Source organism: Oncorhynchus nerka, linkage group LG12, assembly GCF_034236695.1.
Source record: "Oncorhynchus nerka isolate Pitt River linkage group LG12, Oner_Uvic_2.0, whole genome shotgun sequence".
Lineage (NCBI taxonomy): Eukaryota > Metazoa > Chordata > Actinopteri > Salmoniformes > Salmonidae > Oncorhynchus > Oncorhynchus nerka.
In genome coordinates this window covers 10,006,776-10,020,558 of record NC_088407.1, presented here as the reverse complement: position 1 = coordinate 10,020,558, position 13,783 = coordinate 10,006,776, and the positions used below count along the sequence as shown (strand labels likewise).

Below are 13,783 nucleotides of genomic sequence, written 5' to 3'. Positions count from 1 at the left end.
CTCTCTGCTCGCTCTTTCTCTCTCTCTATCTCCTCTCTCTCTCCTCTCTCTCCCTCTGCTCGCTCTTTCTCTCTCTCTCTCTCTGCTCGCTCTTTCTCTCTCTCTCTCTGCTCTCTCTGCTCTCGCTCTCTCTCTCTCTCTCTCCTCTCTCTCCCTCTGCTCGCTCTCTCTCTCTCTCTCCTCTCTCTCCCTCTGCTCGCTCTCTTTTTCATCTCTCCCTCAGTCACTCTCTCTCTCTATCACAGACAGAAAAATAGATAGAACCCTAAGAGTACCTGGGGACCCTCCCAAATGGCACCCTATTCCCTATACTTTACCCTTAGAGTCTATGGATTCTTCAATTACATTGAGCTGATTTCTGATGTGCTGTTCCTTCTTTTCCGTAGTGTATTTCTGTATTGTTTTAGTGATTCACCATAGTGAAGCCGTGTGCTCAGGTTTTCTGGGTCTCTATGTCTTTGGTTGGATAGGTTTCTCAATTTCTTTCTTAGGTTTTTTTATTCTTCATCAAACCATTTGTCCCGTCCCGTCCCGTCCCGTCCCGTCCCGTCCCGTCCGTCCGTCCGTCCGTCCGTCCCTCTCTCTCTCTCTCTCTCTCTCTCTCTCTCTGCTTTCTTGTGTTCTATTATAGCTCTTCATAACCAATGTGGAGGCCAGCTGTCTGGTTCTCTCCTCTCTCTAGCTTTCCCATTATGAGTGTAGGTCTTGGCAGGTTAAACACAGAGAGAGACAAGTGTGGGTCCTGAATGGCATCCTAATTCCTATATAGTGCACTACTGTTAACCAGAGCCCTATGTGGTTAACTATTTCTGGGAAAATTATTTTGGCAAAGAACAAAGAACAAACAGCAAAAACATATATGAAATACAAATCTATAGATTCTAACCACTTCTGGGAAAACACTAAACAAACAACAACATGGAGAGCTATCTATCCAAAATGGAGATGTCTGGGTAAACCACTTATTGGAAAACACTAAACAAACAACAACATGGAGAGCTATCTATCCAAAATGGAGATGTCTGGGTAAACCACTTCTCCTCTATAACACTAAACAAACAACAACATGGAGAGCTATCTATCCAAAATGGAGATGTCTGGGTAAACCACTTCTCCTCTATAACACTAACAAACAACAACATGGAGAGCTATCTATCCAAAATGGAGATGTCTGGGTAAACCACTTCTCCTCTATAACACTAAACAAACAACAACATGGAGAGCTATCTATCCAAAATGGAGATGTCTGGGTAAACCACTTCTCCTCTATAACAATAACAAACAACAACATGGAGAGCTATCTATCCAAAATGGAGATGTCTGGATAAACCACTTCTCCTCTATAACAATAACAAACAACAACATGGAGAGCTATCTATCCAAAATGGAGATGTCTGGGTAAACCACTTCTCCTCTATAACACTAAACAAACAACAACATGGAGAGCTATCTATCCAAAATGGAGATGTCTGGGTAAACCACTTCTCCTCTATAACACTAACAAACAACAACATGGAGAGCTATCTATCCAAAATGGAGATGTCTGGGTAAACCACTTCTCCTCTATAACACTAACAAACAACAACATGGAGAGCTATCTATCCAAAATGGAGATGTCTGGGTAAACCACTTCTCCTCTATAACAATAACAAACAACAACATGGAGAGCTATCTATCCAAAATGGAGATGTCTGGGTAAACCACTTCTCCTCTATAACACTAAACAAACAACAACATGGAGAGCTATCTATCCAAAACGGAGATGTCTGGGTAAACCACTTCTCCTCTATAACACTAAACAAACAACAACATGGAGAGCTATCTATCCAAAATGGAGATGTCTGGATAAACCACTTCTCCTCTATAACAATAACAAACAACAACATGGAGAGCTATCTATCCAAAATGGAGATGTCTGGGTAAACCACTTCTCCTCTATAACACTAAACAAACAACAACATGGAGAGCTATCTATCCAAAATGGAGATGTCTGGATAAACTACTTCTCCTCTATAACACTAAACAAACAACAACATGGAGAGCTATCTATCCAAAACGGAGATGTCTGGATAAACCACTTCTCCTCTATAACACTAAACAAACAACAACATGGAGAGCTATCTATCCAAAATGGAGATGTCTGGATAAACCACTTCTCCTCTATAACACTAAACAAACAACAACATGGAGAGCTATCTATCCAAAATGGAGATGTCTGGGTAAACCACTTCTCCTCTATAACACTAAACAAACAACAACATGGAGAGCTATCTATCCAAAATGGAGATGTCTGGGTAAACCACTTCTCCTCTATAACAATAACAAACAACAACATGGAGAGCTATCTATCCAAAATGGAGATGTCTGGATAAACCACTTCTCCTCTATAACAATAACAAACAACAACATGGAGAGCTATCTATCCAAAACGGAGATGTCTGGGTAAACCACTTCTCCTCTATAACACTAAACAAACAACAACATGGAGAGCTATCTATCCAAAATGGAGATGTCTGGGTAAACCACTTCTCCTCTATAACAATAACAAACAACAACATGGAGAGCTATCTATCCAAAATGGAGATGTCTGGGTAAACCACTTCTCCTCTATAACAATAACAAACAACAACATGGAGAGCTATCTATCCAAAATGGAGATGTATGGATAAACCACTTCTCCTCTATAACAATAACAAACAACAACATGGAGAGCTATCTATCCAAAATGGAGATGTCTGGATAAACCACTTCTCCTCTATAACACTAAACAAACAACAACATGGAGAGCTATCTATCCAAAATGGAGATGTCTGGGTAAACCACTTCTCCTCTATAACACTAAACAAACAACAACATGGAGAGCTATCTATCCAAAATGGAGATGTCTGGATAAACCACTTCTCCTCTATAACAATAACAAACAACAACATGGAGAGCTATCTATCCAAAATGGAGATGTCTGGGTAAACCACTTCTCCTCTATAACACTAAACAAACAACAACATGGAGAGCTATCTATCCAAAATGGAGATGTCTGGATAAACCACTTCTCCTCTATAACAATAACAAACAACAACATGGAGAGCTATCTATCCAAAATGGAGATGTCTGGGTAAACCACTTCTCCTCTATAACACTAAACAAACAACAACATGGAGAGCTATCTATCCAAAATGGAGATGTCTGGATAAACCACTTCTCCTCTATAACACTAAACAAACAACAACATGGAGAGCTATCTATCCAAAATGGAGATGTCTGGATAAACCACTTCTCCTCTATAACACTAAACAAACAACAACATGGAGAGCTATCTATCCAAAATGGAGATGTCTGGATAAACCACTTCTCCTCTATAACACTAAAAACAAACAACAACATGGAGAGCTATCTATCCAAAATGGAGATGTCTGGGTAAACCACTTCTCCTCTATAACACTAAACAAACAACAACATGGAGAGCTATCTATCCAAAATGGAGATGTCTGGGTAAACCACTTCTCCTCTATAACAATAACAAACAACAACATGGAGAGCTATCTATCCAAAATGGAGATGTCTGGATAAACCACTTCTCCTCTATAACAATAACAAACAACAACATGGAGAGCTATCTATCCAAAACGGAGATGTCTGGGTAAACCACTTCTCCTCTATAACACTAAACAAACAACAACATGGAGAGCTATCTATCCAAAATGGAGATGTCTGGGTAAACCACTTCTCCTCTATAACAATAACAAACAACAACATGGAGAGCTATCTATCCAAAATGGAGATGTCTGGGTAAACCACTTCTCCTCTATAACAATAACAAACAACAACATGGAGAGCTATCTATCCAAAATGGAGATGTATGGATAAACCACTTCTCCTCTATAACAATAACAAACAACAACATGGAGAGCTATCTATCCAAAATGGAGATGTCTGGATAAACCACTTCTCCTCTATAACACTAAACAAACAACAACATGGAGAGCTATCTATCCAAAATGGAGATGTCTGGGTAAACCACTTCTCCTCTATAACACTAAAGAAACAACAACATGGAGAGCTATCTATCCAAAATGGAGATGTCTGGATAAACCACTTCTCCTCTATAACACTAAACAAACAACAACATGGAGAGCTATCTATCCAAAATGGAGATGTATGGATAAACCACTTCTCCTCTATAACAATAACAAACAACAACATGGAGAGCTATCTATCCAAAATGGAGATGTCTGGATAAACCACTTCTCCTCTATAACACTAAACAAACAACAACATGGAGAGCTATCTATCCAAAATGGAGATGTCTGGGTAAACCACTTCTCCTCTATAACAATAACAAACAACAACATGGAGAGCTATCTATCCAAAATGGAGATGTCTGGATAAACCACTTCTCCTCTATAACAATAACAAACAACAACATGGAGAGCTATCTATCCAAAATGGAGATGTCTGGGTAAACCACTTCTCCTCTATAACAATAACAAACAACAACATGGAGAGCTATCTATCCAAAATGGAGATGTCTGGGTAAACCACTTCTCCTCTATAACAATAACAAACAACAACATGGAGAGCTATCTATCCAAAATGGAGATGTCTGGGTAAACCACTTCTCCTCTATAACAATAACAAACAACAACATGGAGAGCTATCTATCCAAAATGGAGATGTCTGGATAAACCACTTCTCCTCTATAACAATAACAAACAACAACATGGAGAGCTATCTATCCAAAACGGAGATGTATGGGTAAACCACTTCTCCTCTATAACAATAACAAACAACAACATGGAGAGCTATCTATCCAAAATGGAGATGTATGGATAAACCACTTCTCCTCTATAACAATAACAAACAACAACATGGAGAGCTATCTATCCAAAACGGAGATGTCTGGATAAACCACTTCTCCTCTATAACAATAACAAACAACAACATGGAGAGCTATCTATCCAAAACGGAGATGTATGGGTAAACCACTTCTCCTCTATAACAATAACAAACAACAACATGGAGAGCTATCTATCCAAAACGGAGATGTCTGGATAAACCACTTCTCCTCTATAACAATAACAAACAACAACATGGAGAGCTATCTATCCAAAATGGAGATGTCTGGATAAACCACTTCTCCTCTATAACAATAACAAACAACAACATGGAGAGCTATCTATCCAAAATGGAGATGTCTGGATAAACCACTTCTCCTCTATAACAATAACAAACAACAACATGGAGAGCTATCTATCCAAAATGGAGATGTCTGGATAAACCACTTCTCCTCTATAACAATAACAAACAACAACATGGAGAGCTATCTATCCAAAATGGAGATGTCTGGGTAAACCACTTCTCCTCTATAACAATAACAAACAACAACATGGAGAGCTATCTATCCAAAATGGAGATGTCTGGATAAACCACTTCTCCTCTATAACAATAACAAACAACAACATGGAGAGCTATCTATCCAAAATGGAGATGTCTGGGTAAACCACTTCTCCTCTATAACACTAAACAAACAACAACATGGAGAGCTATCTATCCAAAATGGAGATGTCTGGGTAAACCACTTCTCCTCTATAACAATAACAAACAACAACATGGAGAGCTATCTATCCAAAATGGAGATGTCTGGGTAAACCACTTCTCCTCTATAACACTAAACAAACAACAACATGGAGAGCTATCTATCCAAAATGGAGATGTCTGGGTAAACCACTTCTCCTCTATAACACTAACAAACAACAACATGGAGAGCTATCTATCCAAAATGGAGATGTCTGGGTAAACCACTTCTCCTCTATAACAATAACAAACAACAACATGGAGAGCTATCTATCCAAAATGGAGATGTCTGGGTAAACCACTTCTCCTCTATAACAATAACAAACAACAACATGGAGAGCTATCTATCCAAAATGGAGATGTCTGGATAAACCACTTCTCCTCTATAACAATAACAAACAACAACATGGAGAGCTATCTATCCAAAATGGAGATGTCTGGATAAACCACTTCTCCTCTATAACAATAACAAACAACAACATGGAGAGCTATCTATCCAAAATGGAGATGTCTGGATAAACCACTTCTCCTCTATAACAATAACAAACAACAACATGGAGAGCTATCTATCCAAAATGGAGATGTCTGGATAAACCACTTCTCCTCTATAACAATAACAAACAACAACATGGAGAGCTATCTATCCAAAATGGAGATGTCTGGATAAACCACTTCTCCTCTATAACAATAACAAACAACAACATGGAGAGCTATCTATCCAAAATGGAGATGTCTGGATAAACCACTTCTCCTCTATAACAATAACAAACAACAACATGGAGAGCTATCTATCCAAAATGGAGATGTCTGGATAAACCACTTCTCCTCTATAACAATAACAAACAACAACATGGAGAGCTATCTATCCAAAATGGAGATGTATGGATAAACCACTTCTCCTCTATAACAATAACAAACAACAACATGGAGAGCTATCTATCCAAAACGGAGATGTATGGGTAAACCACTTCTCCAATCTTTTTGGCTCTATAACAAATAACAAACAGCAAAAACATATAGAGTTGAAGTCGTGATCAATTACAAATGTTAGAATCAACTATTAAAGACTACAAGAACCAGAACCCACTGGATTCTCCAATTACCTTGAATGAACTACAAGAACTACGTATCCAATTACCTTGAATGAACTACAGAACTACGTATCCAATTATCTTGAATGAACTACAAGAACTACGTCTCCCACGTATCCCTACGACGTTTTAACAGCAGACTACATTTCCTCAGTGAAAACAAGTCAAATGTCAAATTGGCTTTTTACCAAATTACCGTGCGACAGACCACGTATTCACCCTGCACACCCTAATTGACAACCAAACAAACCAAAACAAAGGCAACGTCTTCTCATGCTTTGTTGATTTCAAAAAAGCCTTCGACTCAATCTGGCATGAGGGTCTGCTATACAAACTGTTGGAAAGTGGTGTTGGGGGAAAAACATTATAAAATCCATCTATACAAACAGACGGTTAATTCAGGCAGCAAGATGTCTGTTGCCACGAGAAAAGGGCAACCAGTGAAGAACAAACACCATTGTAAATACAACCCATATTTATGTTTGTTTGTTTTCCCTTTTTGTACTTGAACTATTTCCACATAATATGACATCGGTAAGGTCTTTACTCTTTTGGAACTAGTGTGAGTGTAATATTTACTGTTAATATGTATGTATTGTTTATTTCACTTTTGTTTATTATCTACTTCACTTGCTTTGGTAATGTTATCATATGTTTCCCATGCCAATAAAGCCCTTGAAATTGAATTGAGGGAAGGAGGGAAAGAGAGAGAGAGAAAGGGAGAGAGAGAGAGAGAGAGAGAGAGAAAGAGGAGAGAGAGAGAGAGAGAGAGAGAGAGAAAGGGAGAGAGAGAGAGAGAGAGAGAAGGGGAGAGAGCTGTTTAAGAGGTGTTTTGGGTCCAATAAGTCACTGTAGTTTAGACTGGAGGGCACAGTGGCACTGAGGAGACAGAGAGAGAGAATGAGGGAAAGAGAAAAGAGAAACAGAGAAAAGGACTGGGGACAGCTGTGATTAGAGAGACAGAGAGAGAGAGAGAGAGAGAGAGAGAGAGAGAGAGAGAGAGAGAGAGAGAGAGAGAGAGAGAGAGAGAGAGAGAGAGAGAGAGAGAGAGAGACAGAGAGAGAGACAGAGAGAGAGAGACAGAGAGAGAGAGAATCTCTCAGTCAAATTGGCTTTTTACCAAATTACCGTACAACAGACCATGTATTCACCCTGCACACCCTAATTGACAACCAAACAAACCAAAACAAAGGCAAACTCTTCTCATGCTTTGTTGATTTCAAAAAAGCCTTCGACTCAATCTGGCATGAGGGTCTGCTATACAAACTGATGGAAAGTGGTGTTGGGGGTAAAACATACGACATTATAAAATCCATGTACACAAACAACAAGTGTGCGGTTAAAATTGGCAAAAAACACACACATTTCTTCACACAGGGTCGTGGGGTTAGACAGGGATGCAGCTTAAGCCCCACCCTCTTCAACATATATATCAACGAATTGGCGCGGGCACTAGAAAAGTCTGCAGCACCCGGCTTCCCCCTGCTAGAATCCGAAGTCAAATGTCTGCTGTTTGCTGATGATCTGGTGCTTCTGTCACCAACCAAGGAGGGCCTACAGCAGCACCTAGATCTTATGCACAGATTCTGTCAGACCTGGGCCCTGACAGTAAATCTCAGTAAGACCAAAATAATGGTGTTCCAAAAAAGGTCCAGTCACCAGGACCACAAATACAAATTCCATCTAGACACTGTTGCACTAGAGCACACAAAAAACTATACATACCTTGGCCTAAACATCAGTGCCACAGGTAACTTCCACAAAGCTGTGAACGATCTGAGAGACAAGGCAAGAAGGGCATTCTATGCCATCAAAAGAAACATACATTTCAACATACCAATTAGGATTTGGCTAAAAATACTTGAATCAGTCATTAGAGCCCATTGCCCTTTATGGTTGTGAGGTCTGGGGTCCGCTCACCAACCAAGACTTCACAAAATGGGACAAACACCAAATTGAGACTCTGCACGCAGAATTCTGCAAAAATATCCTCCGTGTACAACGTAAAACACCAAATAATGCATGCAGAGCAGAATTAGGCCGATACCCACTAATTATCAAAATCCAGAAAAGAGACGTTAAATTCTACAACCACCTAAAAGGAAGCGATTCACAAACCTTCCATAACAAAGCCATCACCTACAGAGAGATGAACCTGGAGAAGAGTCCCTAAGCAAGCTGGTCCTGGGCTCTGTTCACAAACACAAACACACCCTACAGAGCCCCAGGACAACAGCACAATTAGACCCAACCAAATCATGAGAAAACAAAAAGATAATTACTTAACACATTGGAAAGAATTAACAAAAAAACAGAGCAAACTAGAATGCTATTTGGCCCTACACAGAGAGTACACAGCGGCAGAATACCTGACCACTGTGACTGACCCAAAATTAAGGAAAGCTTTGACTATGTACAGACTCAGTGAGCATAGCCTTGCTATTGAGAAAGGCCGCCGTAGGCAGACATGGCTCTCAAGAGAAGACAGGCTATGTGCTCACTGCCCACAAAATGAGGTGGAAACTGAGCTGCACTTCCTAACCTCCTGCCCAATGTATGACCATATTAGAGAGACATATTTCCCCCAGATTACACAGATCCACAAAGAATTCGAAAACAAATCCAATTTTGAAAAACTCCCATATCTTTTGGGTGAAATTCCATAGTGTGCCATCACAGCAGCAAGATTTGTGACCTGTTGCCACGAGAAAAGGGCAACCAGTGAAGAACAAACACCATTGTAAATACAACCCATATTTATACTTATTCATTTTATCTTGTGTCCTTTAACTATTTGTACATTGTATATATATATATAATATGACATTTGTAATGTCTTTACTGTTTTGAAACTTCTGTATGTGTAATGTTTACTGTTAATTTTTGTTGTTTTTCACTTTATATATTCACTTTGTATGTTGTCTACCTCACTTGCTTTGGCTATGTTAACACATTTTTCCCATGCCAATAAAGCCCTTGAATTGAATTGAATTGAGAGAGAGAGAGAGAGAGAGAGAGACAGAGAGAGACAGAGAGAGAGAGAGAGAGAGAGAGAGAGAGAGAGAGAGAGAGAGAGAGAGAGAGAGAGAGACAGAGAGAGAGAGAGAGACAGAGAGAGACAGAGAGAGAGAGAGAGACAGAGAGAGAGAGAGACACACAGAGGAACTGCTGTGGTTACAGTTTTAACTATAAAATGAAGGGATTATAGGGAACTGATAAGACACACACAAAAAAGGTACCTTGTCAGCTCGGGGATTTGAAATTGCAACCTTTCGGTTACTAGTCCAAACACTCTAACCACTAGGCTACCCTGTGTGTCTTATCAGTTGATGTTTTAACCCTCTCTCTCTCTCTCCCCCTCCATCTCTCCCCCCTCCATCTCTCTCTCTCCCCTCCATCTCTCCCCCCTCCATCTCTCTCTCCCCCTCCATCTCTCTCTCTCCCCTCCATCTCTCTCTCTCCCCCTCCATCTCTCTCTCTCCCCCTCCATCTATCTCTCCCCCTCCATCTCTCCCCCTCCATCTCTCTCCCTCCATCTCTCTCTCTCCCCCTCCATCTCTCTCTCTCCTCCCTCCATCTCTCCCCACTCCATCTCTCTCTCTCCCCCTCCATCTCTCCCCCTCAATCTCTCCCCCTCCATCTCTCTCTCTCCCCCCCTCCATCTCTCTCTCTCCCATCTCTCTCTCCCCCCTCCATCTCTCCCCTCCATCTCTCCCCTCTCCATCTCTCCCCCTCCATCTCTCTCTCCCCCTCCATCTCTCCCCCTCCATCTCTCTCTCTCCCCCTCCATCTCTCCTCCCTCCATCTCTCTCTCCCCTCCATCTCTCTCCCCTCCATCTCTCTCCTCCTCCATCTCTCTCTCCCCTTCCATCTCTCCCCCTCCATCTCTCTCTCCCCCTCCATCTCACTCTCCCCCTCTCCATCTCTCTCCCCCTCCATCTCTCTCTTTCCTCCATCTTTCTCTGCCCCTCCATCTCTCTCCCCTCCATCTCTCTCTCCCCCTCTCCATCTCTCCCCTCCTCCTCCATCTCTCTCTCTCCCCCTCCATCTCTCTCTCCCCCTCCATCTCTCTCTCCCCCTCCATCTCTCTCCCCCTCCGTCTCTCTCTCCCCTCCATCTCTCTCTCCCCCTCCATCTCTAACTCTCCCTCTCCATCCCTCTCTCCCCCCTCTCTCTCTCTCCCCTCTCTCCCCCCTCCGTCTCTCTCTAGGTGACTCCCAGCTCTAAGATTGTAGGAGACCTGGCTCAGTTCATGGTACAGAACAACCTGACGAGAGAGGAAGTATGTACATTTATCTGTCTTTACATTCACTATTATACTTCTGTCTATTTATTGTTGTCCGGGAACCATTCTACCAGGTCAACCACAATGTTGTTATTGTGGTTGTGATTGTGATTGTGTTGTGTTGTGATTGTGGTTGTGATTGTGGTTGTGATTGTGGTTGTGATTGTGATTGTGATTGTGGTTGTGGTTGTGATTGTGGTTGTGATTGTGGTTGTGATTGTGGTTGTGGTTGTGGTTGTGGTTGTGATTGTGATTGTGGTTGTGATTGTGATTGTGGTTGTTATTGTGATTGTGGTTGTTATTGTGATTGTGATTGTGGTTGTGGTTGTGATTGTGGTTGTGATTGTGATTGTGGTTGTTTGTGGTTGTGATTGTGATTGTGGTTGTGATTGTGGTTGTTATTGTGATTGTGGTTGTGATTGTGATTGTGATTGTGGTTGTGATTGTGATTGTGATTGTGATTGTGATTGTGGTTGTGGTTGTGATTGTGATTGTGATTGTGGTTGTGAGTGATTGTGGTTGTTATTGTGGTTGTGATTGTGGTTGTGATTGTGGTTTGTGATTGTGTGTGGATTGTGATTGTGGTGGTTGTGGTTGTGATTGTGATTGTGATTGTGGTTGTTATTGTGGTTGTGATTGTGGTTGTGATTGTGGTTGTGATTGTGGTTGTGGTTGTGATTGTGGTTGTGATTGTGGTTGTGGTTGTGATTGTGGTTGTTATTGTGGTTGTGATTGTGATTGTGGTTGTGGTTGTGATTGTGATTGTGATTGTGGTTGTGATTGTGGTTGTGATTGTGGTTGTGATGGTTGTTATTGTGGTTGTGATTGTGATTGTGGTTGTTATTGTGGTTGTGATTGTGGTTGTGGTTGTGTTGTGATTGTGGTTGTGATTGTGGTTGTGGTTGTTCTTTGGTGGAGTGATTGTGCTGATTGTGGTTGTGATTGTGCTTGATTGTGATTGTCTGTGATTGTGGATTGTTTGTGATTGTGGTTGTGATTGTGGTTGTGATTGGACACATTGGGATATTGTGATTGTGATTGTGGTTGGTATTGTGGTTGTGAACCATTGTGTGGACCAGGATTGTGGTTGTGTAATTGTGATTGTGGTTGTGATTGTGGTTGGGATTGTGATTGTGGTTGTGATTGATTGTGATTGTGATTGTGATTGTGGTTGTGATTGTGGTTGTTATTTGATGGGTTGTTATTGTGATTGGGTTGTGATTGTGGACATTGTGATTGTGGGAGATTGTGGTTGTGGTTGTGACAGTTGTGATTGTGGTTGTGATTGTGGTTGTGACTGTGATTGTGATTGTGGTTGTGACAGGAAGACACTCACATTGTGGTGGTTGTGAGACATTGTGATTGTGGTTGTTATTGTGAAGATTGTGGTCATTGTGGTTGTGATTGTGAGTGAATTGTGATTGTGGTTGTGATTGTGGTTGTTATTGTGGTTGTGATTGTGCTAGTGATTGTGATTGGAAGACACTGTGACATTGTGATTGGAATTGATTGTGATTGTGGTTGTGGTTGTGATTGTGAGGGTTGTGATTGATTGTGGTTGTGATTGTGGTTGTTATTGTGGTTGTGATTGTGAGGAATTGACATTGTGGTTGTTATTGTGGTTGTGACAGGTGGACATTGTGGTTGTTATTGTGGTTGTGATTGTGCTAGTGATTGTGCTAGTGATTGTGACACTGATTGTGATTGTGATTGTGGTTGTGATTGTGGTTGTTAGGGTGACATTGTGATTGTGGTTGTGATTGTGATTGTGGTTGTGATTGTGGTTGTGGTTGTGATTGTGATTGTGATTGTGGTTGGTATTGTGGTTGTGATTGTGGTTGTGATTGTGGTTGTGATTGTGGTTGTGGTTGTTCTTCAGGTGGAGGAAAAAGCTGATGAGCTGTCCTTCCCTCTGTCTGTGGTGGAGTTTCTACAAGGACACATTGGGATACCGCACGGAGGCTTCCCCGAACCATTCAGGACCAGGGTAACACACACACAGGGACACACTCACACAGGGTAACACTCACACAGGGACACACTCACACAGGGAGACACCCACACACAGGGATACACTCACACAGGAAGACACTCACACAGGGAGACACTCACACAGGAAGACACTCACACAGGAAGACACTCACAAAGGAAGACACTCACACAGGAAGACACTCACACAGGGAGACACTCACACAGGGAGACACTCACACAGGGAGACACTCACACAGGGAGACACTCATACAGGAAGACACTCACACAGGGAGACACTCACACAGGGAGACACTCACACAGGGACACACTCACACAGGGAGACACTCACACAGGGAGACACTCACAAACATTTCAAATTTGAGAAAATACTCTTATCCAAAGCACCTTACAGTCAGTGCATTCAACCGATTAGTAGTAAAGAAACAACCACTCCCAGTACCACCCTTATTACAGTACCAGCCTTATTACAGTACCACCCTTATTACAGTACCACCCTTATTACAGTACCACCCTTATTACAGTATCACCCTTATTACAGTACCACCCGTATTACAGTACCACCCTTATTACAGTACCACCCTTACTAAAGTACCACCCTTATTACAGTACCACCCTTATTACAGTACCACCCTTATTACAGTACCACCCTTATTACAGTACCACCCTTATTACAGTACCACCCTTATTACAGTACCACCCTTATTACAGTACCACCCTTATTACAGTACCACCCGTATTACAGTACCACCCGTATTACAGTATCACCCGTATTACAGTACCACCCTTATTACAGTACCACCCTTACTAAAGTACCACCCTTATTACAGTACCACCCTTACTACAG

General features: G+C 41.5%; 1 protein-coding gene across 1 annotated transcript in view; it reads left to right on the top strand.

Moving 5' to 3' along the window:
* LOC115124437 (pyruvate carboxylase, mitochondrial-like) overlaps positions 1-13,783 on the top strand; it is a 671,386-nt gene that overhangs the window by 614,903 nt on the left and 42,700 nt on the right. The window contains exons 24-25 of the mRNA XM_065025223.1: positions 10,873-10,944; positions 12,827-12,934. Of these exons, the coding sequence (XP_064881295.1) occupies positions 10,873-10,944; positions 12,827-12,934 (180 nt within the window). The remainder of the gene's footprint in view (positions 1-10,872; positions 10,945-12,826; positions 12,935-13,783) is intronic.